Raw genomic sequence first — 20412 nt, 5'->3', positions numbered from 1 at the left:
TGGTCCGGGGATATTTGCAGCAGCCTGGCGCACATCCCTCACCTGCCTCAGCTCCTCTCCTCCGAGTCAGTGCTGCACACATCCTGTTTGAGAGGGAGAGGCGAAGGAGGTAGAGAATCAACAGAACAGACTTCTTAGTCCAATTTAGTCAACTTTTATATACATTTGTATTTTATTTTGAAAGACTTTCCTGGCGATTTTTCCACAGACTGATGGTATTTTCTTTAAAGGTGTATTTTGACCCTACTTGTGGGAGCTGAAATGAAGGTGCGCCTGAACGCAACATTTTTAACGTTGTTCATATACGGATTTTTGTTGGCACCTTAATTAAGTCTATAGTTTTAAAGTTGTAGCCTACCTTAGCGTCATTGGAGGCGTTTGGCTAAAGGACGTCAATCCAGTGCCAAATTGTTGAACAGGAGAAAGAAGTTCTCCGCTTGAAGCGTTGGATTTATGTGAACTAAAACAAGAAGTCGTCACTAAGAAAATAATCTGGATTCCGTGATGTGTGTTTGAAAGTTTCCCCGATCCGAATTAATTTCGTTCGGACAGGGGGGGACTTTAATGGATTTTTTATGTGGGACCCGCTAGGATGGACGTGGTAGATGAAACAGAAGCGTTACAGAGATTCTTTGAAGGTAAGAATATCTGATTATGACCTATATTTACCAATACAATTCAGTATTAAAACTCATTGTAGACTACAGAACATTAATAGTAGCCTAGAGCGGAAAAGATGACTTTTACAATCACTTTGACATTGGGCTATTTGTTTTAGTGACGAAGAACAAAACTAAATGTGTTGAAGTGTGTAGCTCTTGTCAAATCTAGTTTTACCTGGTGTAGGCCTACTAATATTGTAGTCTAGGCTATAGTTTAACTTCAGTGTCACAAAGCTATTGTGACGCACACATGGCAGGTGGTTAACATCACAATAAGACCTGTTTCCCGAATAGCCTACAATGTGCACTGCACTTGGTTTTCACTTAAACCTTCCTTGTTCATCTTAAAAGCATGAAAAATGCAAGAAGTGAGGAGGTTTAACGGGTGCAGGGAGCAAACGTGCTGGTGATGGGTAACAGATCATGTTAAACGGACAATCCTAAAAAATAAAAACGAGGTGGAGGAGGGTAGGGTTGAGAGTTGGAAGGGTGTAGGAATTTAAGTCAAGATAAATGGTGTGTTTTGCAAGGGTGCTGTGGCACGATGTGTGTATTGGAGGCAGACATGAGCAATGTGATTTCAACCGGTGATGTAATGTTGCTCATCAAAAGGTAAACGACCATGAATAGATCCCAAATTAGTTCCGAAAAGCACCCATTTACGCGGATCCCCCTTAAAATAATCTTGATGAAGATTCAATTTGATAAACTATGACTTTTATTAATAAGTTTGATGAACTTTTTTTCATCATGTTCAAAAATAGTTTTTTGGCTTGTCCTGTATTACATTCCTAATTTACCAACCCCTTTTCTCAAAGCCTACATCTTGGGTGTGTGTGTTGACTTACACGTAGATATTGACTGAATTGCGTCCATGTACTCTGTAACAATTTGAGAATAATAATCCCTTTCTGAATTTATTTCTGCAATCATTTTCAAAATGTACAAGCAAGACAATTACATTGTGTTACATTAGTGTAAAGAGTTTTTCACTTTGCTCTGTGACTTTCAGCTTGCCACAAAATTCATGTCTTCTTTTTTTTTTTTAAAGAAACTTAATGTCAAATGTTCCACAAGTCAAGTGTACATAAAACACATATTGTGGTTTATGGATAATAAGTTATCTGCAGAGCGACTTAACACTTGATTATAGTATACACAGAATGTTGACTTAAATATACACAGCCATCCATGACTGTCAAAGGTTCCTTGCCAGTCTGACAGGAATTTAGTGTGTTTACATTCTTGCTTTGGGAGTAAAAGAGATGTTCTTACTTTGGCTTTATTTCAGCCACTTTTAGCTTAGACTAAAATGTCATCTTGTCCATGAGAAGTATACAGGGAAGTGCCGTCTCAGATGCTCATTTTCTAATTTAACTTGTTTGTTTTTCTGAACTAACACTAGGGATATCAAACTCCTAATTATATCTCTCTCAGATCTCGGAATCAGGCCCTTTGATAATCAAACTTGAATTTAAATTGGTGACAGAAAGTAACATCAATAAGCCTTCAATTTGATATATTAGATAATTAGTGTCCATGTTCATCTTGCCCTTTATCTTAAAGAGACACACAGTTATACAGAGGCGCGCACACACACACACACACACACACACACACACACACACACACAAACACACACACACTGCACTATAATGGATTCTGGCACTGGTAAACTGTGTTTTAATAGGATTAGTGAAATATGTATACATTCACACTAATGCACAGTGTACATTCCTGGCATTGCCCTGGTGACTGTTTAAACACAATGAGGTGAGACTGGTGTTTCTCCTCGAGTATTTGGCATTCCCCAGGCACTCTCTCTCTCTCTCTCTCTCTCTCTCTCTCTCTCTCTCTCTCTCTCTCTCTCTCTCTCTCTCTCTCTCTCTCTCTCTCTCTCTCTCTCTCTCTCTCTCTCTCTCTCTCTCTGATTCCATTAGAGTGACAGTGAGCAGACAGGGTGAGGAGGTGAGATAGTGCAGACTCAGGATGGAGAGAGACTGGCCTGTTGAGAGAAACCCAGTTAAACCCCCAACCTCCCCCAAAACTTGACCTTCTCCTCTCTGACTCACTTTAAACAACAAACAGTTGCTCACAGCCGCAAAACCATGTTTGCACATAAAAGGACAATGACATTTATAGATGTTGTGTTGTGTTACTTCAAGTAATGCCCCATCCTAAGTCAACCAAACACGTGATTAAACAATGACCCACACTGCCTGTGCTACATTTTCAGCATGTCCTTAAGCCCAAATGCATTGGAATTGAAACATTCATTTACAAGGTTTTGAAGATTATGTATGCAGACAAATGGTTTTTGCCTCTGCAATAAATGTGGAGCCAGTTGACATTAGACTGCATACACAGTACATGAACTAAAATAAGCACCTATAGCCACGGTAGCAGCTCTGTAAAGCTGTACTTACTGTATGCACAGCAGAGCTTTGAGTTAAATGCTAACATTACAAATAGGGTTGCAACTAACAATTATTTTCCCTTTCAATTAATCTGCTAATAATTTTCTTGATTCATTGTTTGGTTTTTAACAGTTCCCTCCACTGAAACTTTAAAATGTCTTGTTTTGTCCCACCAACAGTCCAATACCCAAAGATATGCAGGTTACAACCACATAAGTAAAAGACACCAACACATCATCACAATTGAGAAGCTGGAACTGATGTATTTTGGCAGATTTGCTCCAAAAAAATACTCTTAATAATTATTAAAATAGTTGCAGATTAATTTCCTGAACATCAGTTAATTGATTGATCAATCCATTGTTTTAGCTGTGGTCAGGATGCTAACATGCTCACAATGGCAATGCTAATCATGCTTTAGTTTGGGTTTATCATGTTCAGCATCTTAGCTTAGTATGATTACATAATGACATTTTATATTTTAGAACAAAAGAAACTACAGTTGAGGCTGAGCAAATGTAATTCATACACAATTAACATAAAACCAAAGTCTTGGACAAAGTAATGACTTGCTGGTGTCGCTAGATGTCAATTGCCACCGAAGCTGTTACCATTCGTCGGGTTTCAGGCATGAATGTCTTTGCAATTTTCATTGCAATCCATTTAATAGCCTCAGAAACATTTCACCTCAACATTGGGACCCATTGAGACACCTGAGACAGTAGGATTCATCCTGTGGAGAACATGAATGTCTGTACAAAATGTCATGGCAATCCATCCAATAGGTATATAAAATATTTAGTGGGTTGGAAATGTGGACCTGAGTTCACTGAGTGATTTGCAGCCTTTAATAGTGCAAACAGACTAACGTTTTGACCCTACTGTTGCCTGTCACAATGAACAAAGGCATTATGTAAACGCACGTACAGTCAATCTAGAACAGTTCAACAAATCAGTCCTTAAATAATTGGGTGAAGAGGATTCCGAACATTTTGGATAATGGATCCAAGAGTGGACATTGAACCGTTTTATTTGTTAAGGTATCTCATTCTCGACCGACGGTGGTGAACATTACTGTCCACAGAACATACAGCTGCTGCTAATGTGGCAGAAAAGCTATATTTTGAAAATGAGCAATTTCCTCATAACCATCTGAGTCTGAATGTGAATTAATCACCTTCTTGCTCCATATTCCCCTTAAACGATGAACTCATCAAACATGTTACTATATCAAAATTCCTATTAAGTCCCGCCTTACTCCCACAGTAGTGGTGATATATCATGGATGTGAAGGCCGTAGTCCATCTTGGAAAAACCTGTGTGAAACAGAGCGAAGTTTGGACGTTTTTTATGGTTTAAGATTTAGCAATTAATTGCAGTTAGAGGAATGTATTGTTTTTGAGCAGCCAGGCTTACAGTGCTTACAAGTAGGTTTTATTTTTCATTGTTGTGCCTCACTCCCATCAGTGCTGACTGCCAACTGAGTAATCCTTAGCCAGTGCATGTTGTTTGTGGTTAAACTGGACTTCAGGAGATGCATTCTTATTTTTATGTGTGTGTTCATGTGTGTGTCTGTTATAACTTAAAGAGAGGCTGTTATAGGGGAAAAAAACTTGGACTGCAGTATTAGAGTGCAAGAGGGTTTGCCTGCGTCCTGAATGTCGTCCTATGGTGTATGGTATAAAAAACACAGTTTTTTATTCTACATGACTGAATTCTAAATTCTGAGCATTATAATATACCAATCTTTCTTCTTCTTCTTCTTCTTCTTCTTCTTCTTATTCTTCTTCTTCATGTTACTCTACATCTTCTTTCGATTCTATTACCTCATCGGTGTCTTCTTTATTTTCTTGCATCTTCTCTCTCTCGCCGTGCTCTGTAATTGTGTGTAGTGCTGGCCCTGAAACTTAGTGTCGCAGTGTTTTGTGTTTTTTTCCAGCCTTCCTCCGTGTCCCAGCCACGGCCTTGTCACTCCTGTAATCTCCTGAGCCAGGTCCGCCGGTGCGACCAGTGCTTGTGTGCGACTAGGGCTGTGTGTGGTAGCCTGGTACAGCCCTTTCTCATGACTGAGGAATAATCCTCATTACACTCTCCGAGGCTTTCTCACACACACTCGCACACATATGCTTTTACACATAGGCATGCACGCCAGACACACACACACACACACACACACACACACACACACACACACACACACACACACACACATTTGTAACTCTGATCTGCGACTCTCAGGTCTACAGAAGAAAGTCTTTCAGCCCAAGTAGGGAAACATGTGAAAAATTAGAGAGGAATTGTACTTCTCATCTTCTGTTTCAGGTGCTTTGATCTCAAGGACATCAACATGCTTTGGCTACGCGCAGGTACTCTGCCGCTCTGTCCGCTCTGTCCGCTCTGCTTCTCTTTAGCTGTGATTTTTTAGTCCCTACCTGAGGAGCGGCTCTGTGTTTGTATTCACTTCTTATTTAATATCTGTGTCATAGTTGTGCTTTTCACTCTTTTACCAGTTTAACCCTGTCTTGTTAACAAATGGAGACGGTCTATAACTTTATGTCGGAGCTGTCTAACACTTTCTAGTGTAGATTTGACACATTTCCTTTATTTATTTATTTTTTTTACTATTTATGTCTGTATGTGTGTTAAATTGTACACTGGAGCCACTGTCCCTGTATTCATAGAGATCTTGTAGAACAAGTGAGAGATTGCTTGTGTACATTCATCATATTGGCATTACTGAGATCTGTCAGGTTGTTATTTTTTGTAGATTTTTGTGAAAATAAAAATCCATAAGTGCATTAAGATAGAGACTTAATGCATTAATGCATTAGTGCATTAAGACTAATAGCACCTGATAATTTATTGTAGATATCTAGCTGTTATATGATACATTAAATAATTTGATACAAACAGCTGTTTTAATGTTAGTGGTAAAGTTTTTTAAATTAGCTTGCTTTTACGTTTTTGAATCAGTATGTAAATTGATGTTAAATATCTTAGAAAAAGTGCTCCTTTTCTTTACAATATTTGCATATACGTTATGTGCAACCAACTTCATTCTGGTCTAGCTGTTGGAAATCAGATGGACTTTGTTCCTCATCTGAAAGTGTTTAATTATTAACACACATGTAAGCATTTACAAATCTCATTTGGACGCAAAAGATCTTCAAGTTTTGTTCAGCTTCATTGTTCCTTCAAATTAATTATCTTGCATGTCTGTGGTCTTAGTAATCGCTTACACAACTCTACAGGAAGATAATCAAGTTATATGCTACTATTTTTAAAAGAAGATTGTAAGGAAAAGCTGTTAATTTGATTGAATGATATAAGGCAAATCATGTTTAATGGGTACTCAAACACTTGGTCCTCTGTTTGTGTTCATTTTAGATTATTACTGCTGACAACCCAGGCATTGAAATGGTGGCATAAACACACATACACAAACAAACAAACACACACGTGCACGCGTATGCCTACAGGCATACACACACACACACTCGCCTCTCAGCCCGTAATCTCTCAAAAGGCCAGTCTGTATCGAAGTTGGACTGACAATCATTTCACTGTTCCTTGTTAAACACAGCTGGACAGAGAAAACATAGAGGGCGGGGGCATTTACACATCCAGTTCACAGCAATTCAAACTTAACTGAATCAGTAATTCAGAGGTTACGGTTATTTAATTTATCTTTCTATTATTCTTTACCAACACAAGAATAGCAGTTAATGACAGCCTTTCCCCAACTTTCCTACAATCCTTACAACTGGCAAAAACTCTCTTGTTTTATTTGTTGATTGTTACAATGGTGAAAGTATCTTCAAGAGGCACCAAACGTACTGTATCTGTTAGTGAATATGTTCATAGCAAAAACGTTATGAGAAACTTATGCTAAAAAAATGCTATTTTAATGCCTTGGCTTTGTAGGTTTGTTAGGCTTTGGATTTTTATATATATAATAGAGATAGGCATGGGAAACGTTCCATAAGTTCATCTCTGAATGCAAATTAAACCAGCTAACTGAAATAAACCATGCCAATATTTAGGTATGGTGAAGGGTATGTGATGAAATGGGGTTATTTTAATCCCAAAGGCCAAGGTAACTTTGTCAGGATGCATAGTATCCTGGATCCATGAAATAACTGGCTTTTAAAAATAAAAAATGTCCCTGCCTCTATGGTAATTTAACATAGGGGTGTGTATACTGCCCCCTCTATTTTAAGGAAGACCAGTTATTTATTTACAATACGTTCTTCATTCACAAAGAAAAATGAAAGTGTCCTTAAAAGGTTGGATTTTCAAAAATATTTTGAATTAAGGCATTAAGATCAATTTCCAAAAGATGTTTTTTTATTCCTCGTTTTAATCAACTTTAGCATTTGTATGTAAACGTATTCTAGCCACTGTATGTCTACAGTTCATAGCAAAACATTATCATACATCATAGTAGTATATAAAATAGTATAACATTGTTGATTGTGTTTTGGTAGAGGACTTGATTTTTGATCAGGGTCTTGAAATGCCACTTTTGACTTGAACTTAACTGCGCTCGTTTTTGAACTTCTCATGGACACTTTATTACAGCCCTGTTTCATTTTCTCTTCTCAGTCTTTCTTGTAGGGGTTTCCCTCTACCATTCCATCCTTGGACATCAAACTTGTATTCTGTCTTTCTTGCCCCTGCTCTCGTCAAGCTCCATCCATCTACCCTCCCCTCTCCCTCCATCCCTCTATTTTTCGTTATCAGGCCTGCCAGCTTAAATTTACCGCCTATTTGGGTGGGGTGCACATCTGGATCTTATTTAAGGAGAACCATACTGCTTTTCTCCCTTCGCACTGGCACATATTAAGAGACATTAACCCTCTGTTTCTATCCTGCCAAGAAAACTAGTCAGTATAAACACATTTTTCTCCAAACACATGGTAACATGACAATTATAATAGTAAAGAATATACTATGGGGTGTTCTTGGTTTAATTGGTTGGGAACAAGTGGTTTGGTTTGTGGATTTAACTGAAGGTTGTAAGATGTTCATGCTTCCAGCTCTGCGCTTCGATGGGACGAAGCATATATTATTCCTGAGATAAATCCTTTGTGGTGAACGGCAATGTGTGGAGAGGGTTAGGAGAGAAACTGTGACTATAAAACTAATAAGTGACATTTCTTTTGGGGTTCTAAAGAGGGATAAAAAAGAGGGAAGAGGAGATTTTTTTCCAATGGTAACACAAAAATTCCTTGCATTCCCAACTGAGTAGCTGCTTAATCTATCAGAGAAAGTGTGTGTGTGTGTGTGTGTGTGTGTGTGTGTGTGTGAGAGAGAGGGAGACTGGGGTTGCCTTGCCCACCCACTATATACCAGGTCCTTACCCTCTGCTTCACCCCCTCCGTCCTGCTCCCCCTCTCCTCTATCATACTCACTCTGTTTCCAGCATCTACAGTTTGGGACAACTAGTGACAGCTATAAAGAAAATGCATCACTTTCACTCATGTAACGTTTGATTTTAATGCCCTGGTTGCAAAGGAAGAGGCTGGTTTATATAAAAAAAAGTCCTTTAATCTATTCTAAATATATGCATAAGTGAGTGCTTGTTCTGCATGTTGGAGTTTTAAAGATTAAGTGGGGTCATGTGTTTGGGATTTGTGAGGCTTTTGCTATCAAAGGGTGAAAATGACCCTGGGGTGAAGTAAAGGGAGCATTAGGGAATCGTGAAATTACTAAGATATATATTTTATAAAAGTATTTTAAAACATGGCACACAAAATGGGAAGACGCAAACTTTTAGATTTAAGTTATCTTTATCATAGATTTTAATTGTAGTGAACATAGAAAATGGGGACTATACAATCTAGTTTAGTAACAGGGTTAGTAAGTTAATTTTTAAATAATAATTGATTATTACTGGGATTCTTTTTTTTAAATGGAGAAAGGCACAAGAGGCGCAAAATAGTAACCATCGACTGGAGTGTTTCTAGACTATATGTATGAGCAATTAGAGGCACTGAATCATCAGTATGCGATCTGTAATATTGACTAACGCATATTTAGACTGTTGGTCACTCCTATTACATTAATCTTTAAATTCTCAGAAAGCAGAGCTCTTCTTTTTTATGTGTTCTTGATTGTGTTCAGCAAAAGGTTGTGAATTTTCCTAATAAAAATGCAATGATGCAGTGTAATCAGGAGTATGCAAAAAAAAAAGCTAAACATGGTAATGAGTAAAAATATCTTATTAGATAGATAGATAGATAGATTCTTACAACATTGTGTTAAAACTAGAGCTAGTGTGGCAGTGTGTGGAGTTGCTGAAAGATTCGCATAGCTAATTCCCAGATGCTCTCCATCTCCCCTCTGTGTTCCCGACCCTCCCTTCACTACAGGTCATGATATTATCAGTTCTCTGGAGCCAGCCAACATCGACACAAGTATCCTGGAAGAGTACATCAGCAAGGAGGACGATAGCACTGACATGTCAGTAGGGACTCTGAACCAACCCAGCAATGTCAAAACAACATACACCAACCAAATCCGATCATGTTGTTACAAAGGAATTTGTTTTTTTCTGATAAGGCTAATCCCTTTCTTCTTCTCCTTCTTCTTTTTTTCTCTCAGCTGTTTCTCAGAGGTCCACAGCACCCCAGGACCAAATTACTCATCTCCCCAGGCAGGAGTGTCCTCCTCTGGGGGGTTGGTGTGTGGTGTGAGCCCCCCTATTCCACTGCGCCAAGGAGCCCCTCCGCCTGGGCCTCCTAACTGTCAGAACGCCTACCCCCCAGGTCCATCCCTGGGCCTCCGACACAACTACCTCTGCCTGGGACAGCCGCAGCAACACCAGCAGCAGCAACAACAGCAGCAGGCTCACATCAAGCCTGAGCACAGGGGCCACTACGCTCCAGGGTAAGCACAATACCAAGGAGGTGGCTGAGTAGAGGTATAAGTAGGAGAGTATAGCACAAACTGATACTTAGGAATGTTCAAGAAATGTTGAAGATGCTCAAACACTCCAATTTTAAACATGAAATAAGGCAGAAGTGGTAGCAGATGGAGCAGTATATTTTGGAAGCATGCAACAAAAAAAACACTACTACAGGCGCATTATGCAATCAATACATGCTACATTTGTACAAATAAAAACTAGCTGCTCAAGAGGGGGAGGGAGACTGATAACAGAGAGTCAAATTACATCCTGCAAAGAAGTCCTGACGCACACAATCTTGTGTAAAGAACCTCTACACACTTACTCTGTTCCCAAAAGAGAGTTTCTCCCTCACATATTATGGCAGTTTAGAAAAAAGAACAATATATAAGGGAAGGCTTCCCAACTTCAAGCATGGTATTTGAATTTTTATGATTTAAAAGTCAAATATTAGAGTTTTTGTAAATGTGACATCTACTGCCTTCTGGGTTTTTTTCAGGACACTACCTGAGTCCCCCCCAGACTCCAGCTCAGAGCCATACTCTCCACAGCAGGTGAATGGTAAGTAACACGTCTTTTTTCTCTCCCTGCAAAAATGTCTATATAGAATTTGACAAAGAGCACACCAAAGTAGAACGTATAACAAACATGGTGCTTTAATCTGAAGACTGCACTGACACAGAGTCAGAGAAAGCCACTGTATTCAAGTCTTCAAGGTGTATGTGGGTCAAGGTCAAATCAATATCTGTTACTCATCACATTGTTGTATTTAAACGGATCATTAAGACAAAAAGAAGTTCATGTGCAAACCAATCAATATATTGAATACCGTGTGTATCTGTCATTTATTAATCAGGAGTTTACATAATTTGTCCTGAAAATTGATTTTATCAACTGAAATAAACATATTTAAACTCAGCTTTATAAGCTTTCATTTCAAGTGTTTCCACAAAGAATGAGCCAGCAGATGTTTGACCTGTTTCAACATACAAGTTGAACAACAATAGTACTCAAAGTCATCATGTACTTCTATCCACTCACACACCTCCGTTGGTCTTGCCTGTTGGTGAGAAGGTGTGGAAGAGTGTTATCTGATGGGCATCCCTCCAGTTCTCCAGATAGAAACAATGGAAATCCCTTTAGCTAAGGTTAGAGGGAAGTAGAATAAAATGCAGTCTGAAATGCAGAATGGACAGATCAGTGTTGAGAAGAAAAAGCTAAATTCTTTGTGTGATAAAATGTAACGTATAGTAAAGGACAGTATGTATAATCATGTAGACATTATTGTTGTCGTTATTATTCACCAATGTGTCTTTTAGATCCTCACATGATCCGGACCATGACACCAGAGAACATGTGTCACATGACTCCAACGCCACCCCTCCCACCACACGGGCACTATCCCAGCATGCATCGGGACATGTACCTGAAGCCTGAGTCAATGATATCACAGTATCCCATTGGTCCAGCCACAAGCGGAAGTGGAGACATGCAGCAGACTCAGATGCTCCATCAGCTACTGCAGCATCCACAGGGGCAGGAGTAAGTCATGATGATATACAGGAGAGAGGGAGGGAGGGTTGTGGTGTCCAGTTTGTATGGAGCAAAAGGAATGATGTGCGACTTTTGACTGTGTTTCCATCTTCTCACACAGCAGCATCCCTGTTCACCAGGCCAAGAAGAGGAAGCACTCTGACTCTCCCAACAGCACCCTCAATTCCCAAATCCTCACAGGTATCATCAAACAAGAACCAGGTAGGCAGGCATCTTTCTTCTCTTCCTCACAAACTCTACCTCATGCTCACCTGCTCTTACCTACCCTTTAACTCTTGCACAGATAAAGACTTTTACAGAACAGTTGCGGACATTCATTGCATTTTTCTGTCTTGCTTTAATTGCCGATCTGTTTGTCACAGGTTTAATGCAGGATTCGGACAACTCCTACCTGGACCCTAACTATCAGTGCATTAAGTGGCAGCCTCACCAGCAGAACAAGTGGACACCACTGTATGACGCAAACTGCAAAGAGCTGTGGGTGGAATTTATTTTGGCATGTCTGTACATCTTGAAGTCTTTATTTTGGGAAGAAAAGGCTGAAACCACTCTGCAGAGCCCAATATTAAAGAAGTTATAATTGTTTAAATGAATAATTCAAAGTACAAAGCGGTAGTGGCAATGGAATGGCAGGGTTGCAGAGGTCTACAAATTCCTCAGAGGTGAGCTTTGCGGGGGAGTTAACGAGTGCAGGGTTTCGGCTTAGGAAGACAACGTGAGGAGGGGGTAAAGGGAGAAATTAGTGTGCACCTACTTTTGCTTTTGCATTGCAAAAATAAAAGAAAAAAAGCTGTGGATAGGGAGGAAGGCTGAAATGAACTCACAAGACCTTTCAGATATGTAATCAAAGCCATCTAGTTGCCCATCACAACTTTTAGTTTATAGCACAGTGTGTTTTGGAGGGTTTTAAATAAGATTTATTAGGTCTATCAGACGATCACAGTCCTCAGTGTCATAAAGGAATGGCAAAACTACTAAAGTCTGTTGGCCTGTGCAGGGGTCTCTGCCAAAGAGGAGACGTTTATTTACATGAAAAAAATGGCTTGAATTTTATGTCAGCATCACAAGAATATAATAGGGGTGTCAGTCACCATCTCCATATTAGCTCACCACATACATTATAAAATGTCCATTTCTTTACAAAATTGCATACATTACATTTGCTCTCTTCAGATCTCTCTAAGGGCTTGGACCTAAAATCATGTGGGAGACCCCTGTAATACAGTCAAGAGTCTCCCCCTGGTGATTAAAATGGCAAAACTCTGCAGTATGCAGAAGTTTTGCCACTTTTCTTACAAATATGAGCCTTCTATTCACACTATTCAAATGTCACAATCTCTTTCCCTATCTTCAGTCCAATGCCAACCTACCGTGTTGATGCTGACAAGGGCTTCAACTTCTCCTTGGCTGATGATGCTTTTGTTTGCCAGAAGAAGAATCATTTCCAGGTCACAGTATACATAGGCATGCTGGGAGATCCCAAGTACATCAAGACAAGTGATGGCCTGCAGCCCATTGACTGTTTCTATCTCAAACTCAACGGCGTAAAGGTTTGCAGAGGCAAAAACAGTGAACATGGCATCAACTTAGATAATTAATTCTATAGCATTAAGTATACATTTTATTTCTCTCTGCATTGACAGGTGGAGGCTGTCAATCAGTCTATCAGTGTGGAGCAGTCACAGTCGGACCGTAGCAAGAGACCTTTCAAGCCAGTGATGTAAGTCTGAACACTTTAATGGAAAGGTTCACAGAACAGTATACAGCTGTAAAAAATTCTTTGAATAACACGTGTTTCTCCCAGGGTCACCCTGCCCTCAGAGCAGGTCACAAAGGTCACAGTGGGGAGGCTCCACTTCAGCGAGACCACTGCAAATAACATGAGGAAGAAGGGCAAGCCCAACCCTGACCAGAGGTGAACAACATGTCATCACATGTAAACATATGAGTCACTATTATCCCGTCAAAGCTCCAGTAGTCATATCTACTCCTGATGTTTTTGTCCTCACAGGTATTTTATGCTGGTGGTGGCGCTGCATGCTCAGTCCCACAGTCAGAGCTACACTGTGGCTGCCCAAGCATCCGAGAGGATCATCGTCAGGGTAACGTCTGGCCATGTCTGTCTACCTCCTACAACAATCATATCCCTTGTGAATGTGACCCCTTTGGTCTACTTTACATAACTTTCTGCACTTCAACATCACTGTGTAGATCTCAACATCTTCTACATTGTCTGTCTTTCCATTCCTTTTATCTATGTGGCTGTGATCCCCAGCACACATTGTTATGAAATCTAGTATATGCAGTAAGCTGGGCTATGAAATACATGTCTCTTTAAAATGTCAGCTTTACATCATTTTCACTGCACAGCGATGTCATTGTACTTACTCCAGATTTCTAAAACATGTAATCATAGTATTTAGTTAACTACATGGGCTTAAGAAGTATTAGAGCTATTTGAAAGCTACACAATCATTTACTTTTAGCTACATGAGACCACAATTTGGTGAATATTTTGATAAACTCATAACATTCAAACACAGACTAAGCCATAAAGTTAGGCTTGTTTTAATGGAATAGTTCCACGTTTTGGGTAATACACCTTTCTTGTCTTATATCTGTATGATGATATGTGGCTGGAAGAAGCTGCTGATTAGCTTAGCTTAGCATGAAGACTGGAAACGGGGAAACAGCTAGCATGTCTTAGTCCAACAAAACAAAAGTAACAAAATATGCTTACCAGCACCTCTAAAGCTTACAACAACAAAAAAGTGTAAAAACGATAACCTGTGCTTGTTTTACAGGGGTTATGTGTTAGAGCCTTTCTTAAAACGTTCTTTGTGCCAAAGCCCAGTAATGTTTGGCCCTCATCCTTTGGGGCCTGCTTATGCAGTTTCTCAGGGAAAGAAAGACTATTTGTTCATTATATGAATCATGTATTTATTTATTAACAGTTACATTTATAGATACATAGAGGTTAGAGATGCACTATAGCAGCCCAACGTGTGCCAGTATAGGCCACCATGGGGAGATGGCACAAACATCTGGACTAATCACAGCTGGCCTGGCAACCCAAAGGCATAGGTTTTGTTTCAAGTTTTTGTGAGGAGACGATGTGGGGGGTCTGGGGGTCGTCCCATAGAACATTTTGAGCATTGAACACTTATTTTACTGCCTACTGGTGAATTTTTACGGACCTATTTGTACCTTTTAATCCATTAATGTATGCTGGAAATTGTTTATGTAAAGGAAAACACTGATGAAAACTGAAAATAATAATTGTAAATAACGCGGTAAGGCTCCCGTGCATTCTGTATTGCCTTCCACTATTCATTCTGCTGTAGATCGACTTGTCTAATTTAATGTTATCTCTGCTGAGCCAACACCTGTAGGCATGATTTATGCTTCCCTCTTCTTTTAAATCTTTTTTGGGGAAGTAACCTTTTTATACAATATGTGCATGTGGTAGTTATTCCAGGAGTTATAAACTCCTGGACGTTAATAGCACACTAGTTTCAGAAAGGTTTCTGCTAATGGCGGAAATACATGGAGCATGAACGTGATACTTCTGCCGCAGCATGCCCATAGCAGAGTGCGTCCATCATAAACCGTAAACTGTAAAAGAATGTAACAGACTGTAAACGTCACTTCACAGGAATTAATTGCGCACTTAAACTTTGAATTACCTGCATTTAAAATGACATTCTTGGCTACAGTCAAAACATTCAGGGCTAAATCACCGGAAAAAATGAACCTGTGTTAGACCAGTTCCTAACTGGGAGCTGTGCATAGCACTGCCTGGAGTCTCTACGGGTTGTCTAAAAGACTGGTATTGATCTTCTCATTTAACTCTCAGCAAGAAAGCGAATAAGCTTGTTTTTCAAAATGTCAAACTTTTCCTTGAAAACATTGTAATTATTTGGATTACTTTTTTTAGCATATATTTTTAGAAACCTCTAAAATACTGTGCCTGTGCACCTTCTCCTTTGTCTGTCTACAGGCATCCAACCCAGGCCAGTTTGAAAGTGACAGCGAGGTGCTGTGGCAGCGTGGCCAACTGCCCGACTCAGTCTACCACCACGGGAGAGTTGGCATCAACACCGACCGGCCGGATGAAGCACTTGTTGTCCATGGCAACCTGAAGGTCATGGGCTCTCTGGTACACCCGTCTGACATCAGGGCCAAAGAAAATGTCCAGGAGGTCAGGATGACACTCTGAATGTATATGGGCGTGTGTGTGTGTGTGTGTGTGTATATGTGTGTGTGTGTGTGTGTGTGTGTGTGTGTGTGTGTGTGTGTGTGTGTGTGTGTTTCAGTGTGTAATTGTGTGCCGAGTATGCTTGTCATCATGAATCCACTCATCCAAATGCATCCAAGTGCCGTTGAACTCTGAGTTTTGTCTTTTCATTGTTTTTGATTCAAGCATTTTTATCTGTAACAAGAACATTATGTTTTCATACCATCTGCATGGACATCATTGTCATTCTGTCTGTGTGTAGGTCAACACCACAGACAATTTGAAACGGATTTCTCAGATGAGGCTTGTCCATTATCAATACAAGCCTGAGTTTGCTGCCACCGTGGGCATAGAGAACACTGCAGAGACTGGTAACAACTTCATGAATAACAAATTTCAATTATTGCATCAATCATATCATTTATTTGTACGCTGTACATCATGTTGTCATCTTAATGTCTTAATATTTGATTTGTATTTTGCTCCATGTGTGTTGTTGTGCAAGTGTGTATCTGTAGATTATGTATCTGTAGATGCAGTCATGCTTTCACTGCTGTTTTTCACTTCAGCACTTGTTATATTCTCCTGCAGGAGTGATCGCTCAAGAGGTCCAGCAAATCTTGCCTGAAGCAGTGAAGGAGGGCGGTGATGTGGTGTGCGCCAATGGAGAAACTATCCCCAACCTGTTAGTGGTCAACAAGGTAATGAAAACACATAAACATACAGTGCACACAGACATCACTTCAATACACACTATCAGCTCTCCGTCTTATTTCAAAGGACCTTATCTTCATGGAGAACGTGGGAGCGGTGAAGGAGCTGTGTAAGCTCACAGACAACCTGGAGACTCGTATAGATGAACTGGAGCGCTGGAGCCGAAAACTGGCCAAGCTACGTCGTCTTGACAGCATGAAGAGCACCGTGAGTGGAAGTACTGTCAGGTGAGAGCAATGAGCAGAAATCGCCTTAAATTTTTTGCTTTAGGGTTGGTGTTAAAGAATCTTTTACGATTAGAAAATAATTGATTATTTTTGTTTTTCTCACCCATGTAGCCAATCAGGGAGTTATTTCAGCAGAACGGGAAGTGGCGCACTCAGGAAGAAGACAGTCAAACCTGGGAGCAAGGTCTGTGGGGATAATTGTGTACTTAAACTTTGTTATAAGTGAGCAGCAGGATTCTGCACAAAACCATTTTGCAATAAATCCTTTTCTCATTCTGATTCTGATTACAATTTTAATATAATCTGTGTGTTGTTATTGCAGAATTCGGCTCCAGATCAAGGCTGCATCAGCCAGAGGTTCATGCAGGGAGCCATTCTGGCACTGGTCATTGTCATGGCCTTCAGGTTAGACTAACCAAAATGTGTTTTGGGATGTAGTGGTGGGTAAACAAAAAAATCAGCTTCATCTGCGTGCAGTACTGACATGATCTTTATTTGTTCCCCAACAGTGTCATTTCCATGTCCGTCCTTTATGTGTTAACTCTTCACCATAGAGGCGACGTCACAGAGAAAGATGGGTATGTGCTTTTGAGCGAAAGAGACGCTTAAGCTTTATTGTAAAAGAAATCAATCTCTCCTCCATTAATGTCTTTCTATATTATCTGTTCCTGCTTTCTGTAGCTATGTTCCTCCCTGTGTTCTCTACATCTCTTGGATGCCCATCTTCACTGCCACAGTAACTTTCTGTTCACCTGTCTGCCCATGGTATCTGCCTTTCTTGCTATTTCATTGGTTCATTTTCTGATCCACTCTTTCAGCCTTATCTTTGATTGCTTAGTTGGGTGTTTCCCTTTTCCTGTCTGAAAGGAGGTCATATCTTTACACCGTAAAAGTAATTGAGTTTGAAAGGTATCATTATTTTACTGAAAGCATGCTCTTGACTTCCTGTACTGCCATCTGATTGGTGCAGGTCCAGAGCTGCACTGGGATCCTCACGTAGGAGTCCATATACCCCACTGTCCACCACCCCTGCACCAAGTGAGTGGAGTAACTGAGCACCTGGCTAAGTTTGGTAGTTTTAAAAACAACAGAAACCAACAGGCTAACTCAGATCTGTCACTTTTCTCTCATTCTCTTACAAATACTGCAGCTTGTTGTTCAACTACAGCCATAAGCAACCAATCAGCTATAGATTTGATATTGAATAACAACCAATCCACACCAGGTAAGTAAGCAAGAAATATGACATGTTTTCCTGTAGTGTACATTCTTCTTCGATGCAGGTTAAAAATCTTCCTTTTCTAGATTTAGGCAGCCTGGTTCCCACACCAGGAACTATGATCAAGAAGGCCAAGTCCAGACCAGTGGACAAGGATGGCCGCAATAGAAACCGTTTGAGTCACACCTCAGCACCTTTGTACTTTGCCAAGGCTAAAAGGCCGGCACCTACAGACCTGGACGGAGTGGGAGCTACCAACCGTCTGCCCCCGGGTCAGCCGTCACTGCCACGCAGACAACGCAGCCTACACACAAAGGGTAAATCCACAAACACAGCCCAGACATGGTTCTTTCTTTACACATATAATATGCAGTATACAAACACTGTAAAGCCATGTGTTTGACAACAGCAAACAAAGCTTATCTACATAGTATTAAACAGAATTCTACAGTATGGGTACGGTGCTCATAGTGCAGTTTTTCTTATTTTTGCAGGAGGAAAGTCAGCTCCCTCTCTGACTAGTCTACATATCGTGGAGACAAACCAAGAGATCACAGCAAAAAGTTGTGCAACACCAGAAAGCTGCAGGTATATACTTAAAAGTTGTACTAGGATTGAGTTTACATTGTACAGATTGGTGACATATTAAAAAAAGCAACATAAAGTGTGCTAGTGCTGTGATGGTCCACAAGCAGTCAGAACAGTTTCAATGCCTCTTAGCAAGTCTCTGAACTCTACTGAAGGGATAAACACCATTTTTTTCAAAAGATTTTCCCTAATTTGGTGTTCCTATGATGGTAGTGGAGAGTGCTATATTACTTCTCGGTCCAAAGCTTTTTAAAGGGGTTTAGTTGGGTAGAGATCTGGGGATTGGGAAGGCCATAGTCTTAATAGTAATGTCTTTTTCATCTAATTTTTTTTTTCTTGCTAAAACTGCTGCTGAAATTCTGTATTTCCTCGTGGAAGTCATCCCAAAAGGATCAATAAAAGAGAAGTCTAAGTCAATAGCATGTATTTCACATAATAATGATAAAAGGTCATCCAACCGGGCGCCCGGATAGCTCAGTTGGTACACAATTACAGATAAAATTCAGGTCTTAATGCTGATGCTATTTATTTCTATGTTGACTCTAGCTATACGGTATCACTCCATGGAAACAGAAATTCCTCCATCTCACAAATCACTTTGCACATGACGTAAGTATAGAAACATCATACTATCCAAATAACTGCATGCATGCAGTAGTAATGCTTACCTTTACAGGTCCATCATTTCCAAAGGTTTCCTGTCAAGAGCCATGCAATTTGTCAGTAATTACTTGTAAAATAAAGAGAGAGAAGAGGTTTTAATCGATACACTTCCAATTAACTATTTCCAATAATTGCTAAACTAGCTTCACCAAGACTATTGTAGTCAGTGCACAGCACGTCAGCTGATACGAACAAAGTAAAACCTGTGTGACTAAAATACAACATTTCAAGTGTAAGCCAAAGAGACAGCAAGCATATTTAATTCCTCGCAGGTCCATGAACAGTGTGTGGGTACGACAATGTGGAGCCACCAAGGGACGTTTATGCCCCAACCACACAGAGACAGAGCTCTATGGGGGACAGAGTACATCAACAAAGGTTCATAATGACAATCATGATCCATCATATAATCAAAACATATGTCCTTCTTTTTCATCTTGTACCACTAAAAATATGTTAAACTAGCATTATATTATTATTTTTTTTATTATTATTATTCAAATGACTTACTCACTGACTCAATATATTTGTCATACTTTTTTCTAAGGGGACTCATCACCTTTGGTCAGTGCCCATGCTGTCCTTCCAGGACATCACCTATCACTTCCGTGTCTCCCTGTCCGTAAGTAAACTTGGCTTCTAAAATATGACGCTGCGTGGTTCCTGTGTGTTGTTGATCCAATTATTATAGTACTTAGTTTAAATTAACACAATGATTGATTCATACACGTTGTATCTCCATGTGCTTTCCATTGACAGAGTGAGGCGGGATGTTCCACAGAAGGAGACACCTCATCATACTCCGACTACCATTTTATCTTTCAAAGCAGCTGTGTGTGAGAAGGAAGATGTGTCCCGGTGCCTTTACAATACACCACATTTGTGGTTTCATTTGTAAGATGTTATAGGATAGGATTTTGTCTTATTATTGTACGCTATTTTTAAAGATATTCCTACAGAACAAACTATATACCACTGTCCCTGTTACTGTTATCCTCCACATGGAGTTTGAAACACTGTTTTTTTTCTGTCACTGAAAATGTTTTAAATCACTGTTAACTGATCACAAAGTCCATACTTAATACAAGCCAGAATTACTTTTTAGCAAAATTCAAGTTTCCAAATGAAGTCCAGGCTAAGATACATTAGATGCTGCACGCATTTCTTTCTTTTTTTTTAATACAAAGAATCACTAAGTAAGAGGAAATCAGTGTCGACTTA

General features: G+C 39.8%; 1 protein-coding gene across 5 annotated transcripts; it reads left to right on the top strand.

The window, feature by feature from the left end:
* On the top strand, positions 1-20197 carry myrf (myelin regulatory factor). Of its 5 annotated transcripts, XM_034878967.1 has the most exons (28): positions 2-638; positions 5402-5445; positions 9454-9544; positions 9686-9970; positions 10489-10550; positions 11309-11531; positions 11644-11744; positions 11906-12020; positions 12898-13093; positions 13187-13263; positions 13348-13458; positions 13555-13660; positions 15544-15744; positions 16043-16151; positions 16372-16481; positions 16561-16721; positions 16833-16905; positions 17044-17126; positions 17231-17299; positions 17403-17486; positions 17692-17759; positions 17872-17946; positions 18027-18257; positions 18435-18528; positions 19075-19137; positions 19464-19569; positions 19739-19813; positions 19951-20197. In XM_034878967.1, exons 2-28 carry the CDS (start codon positions 5427-5429, stop codon positions 20029-20031), a joined length of 3069 nt encoding a protein of 1022 aa, XP_034734858.1. In that variant the 5' UTR covers positions 2-638; positions 5402-5426; the 3' UTR covers positions 20032-20197. The 5 variants fall into 5 exon arrangements, with proteins under 5 accessions (XP_034734857.1, XP_034734858.1, XP_034734855.1 ...); XM_034878966.1 differs by lacking the exon at positions 5402-5445 and having other exon boundaries at positions 1-638; positions 11644-11723; XM_034878964.1 differs by lacking the exon at positions 5402-5445.
* Positions 20198-20412: the final 215 nt, after the last annotated feature.

This window comes from Etheostoma cragini, chromosome 8 (assembly GCF_013103735.1).
Source record: "Etheostoma cragini isolate CJK2018 chromosome 8, CSU_Ecrag_1.0, whole genome shotgun sequence".
Classification (NCBI taxonomy): domain Eukaryota; kingdom Metazoa; phylum Chordata; class Actinopteri; order Perciformes; family Percidae; genus Etheostoma; species Etheostoma cragini.
Note: the sequence above shows the minus strand (reverse complement) of the source record. Positions and strands in the feature narration are given on the sequence as shown.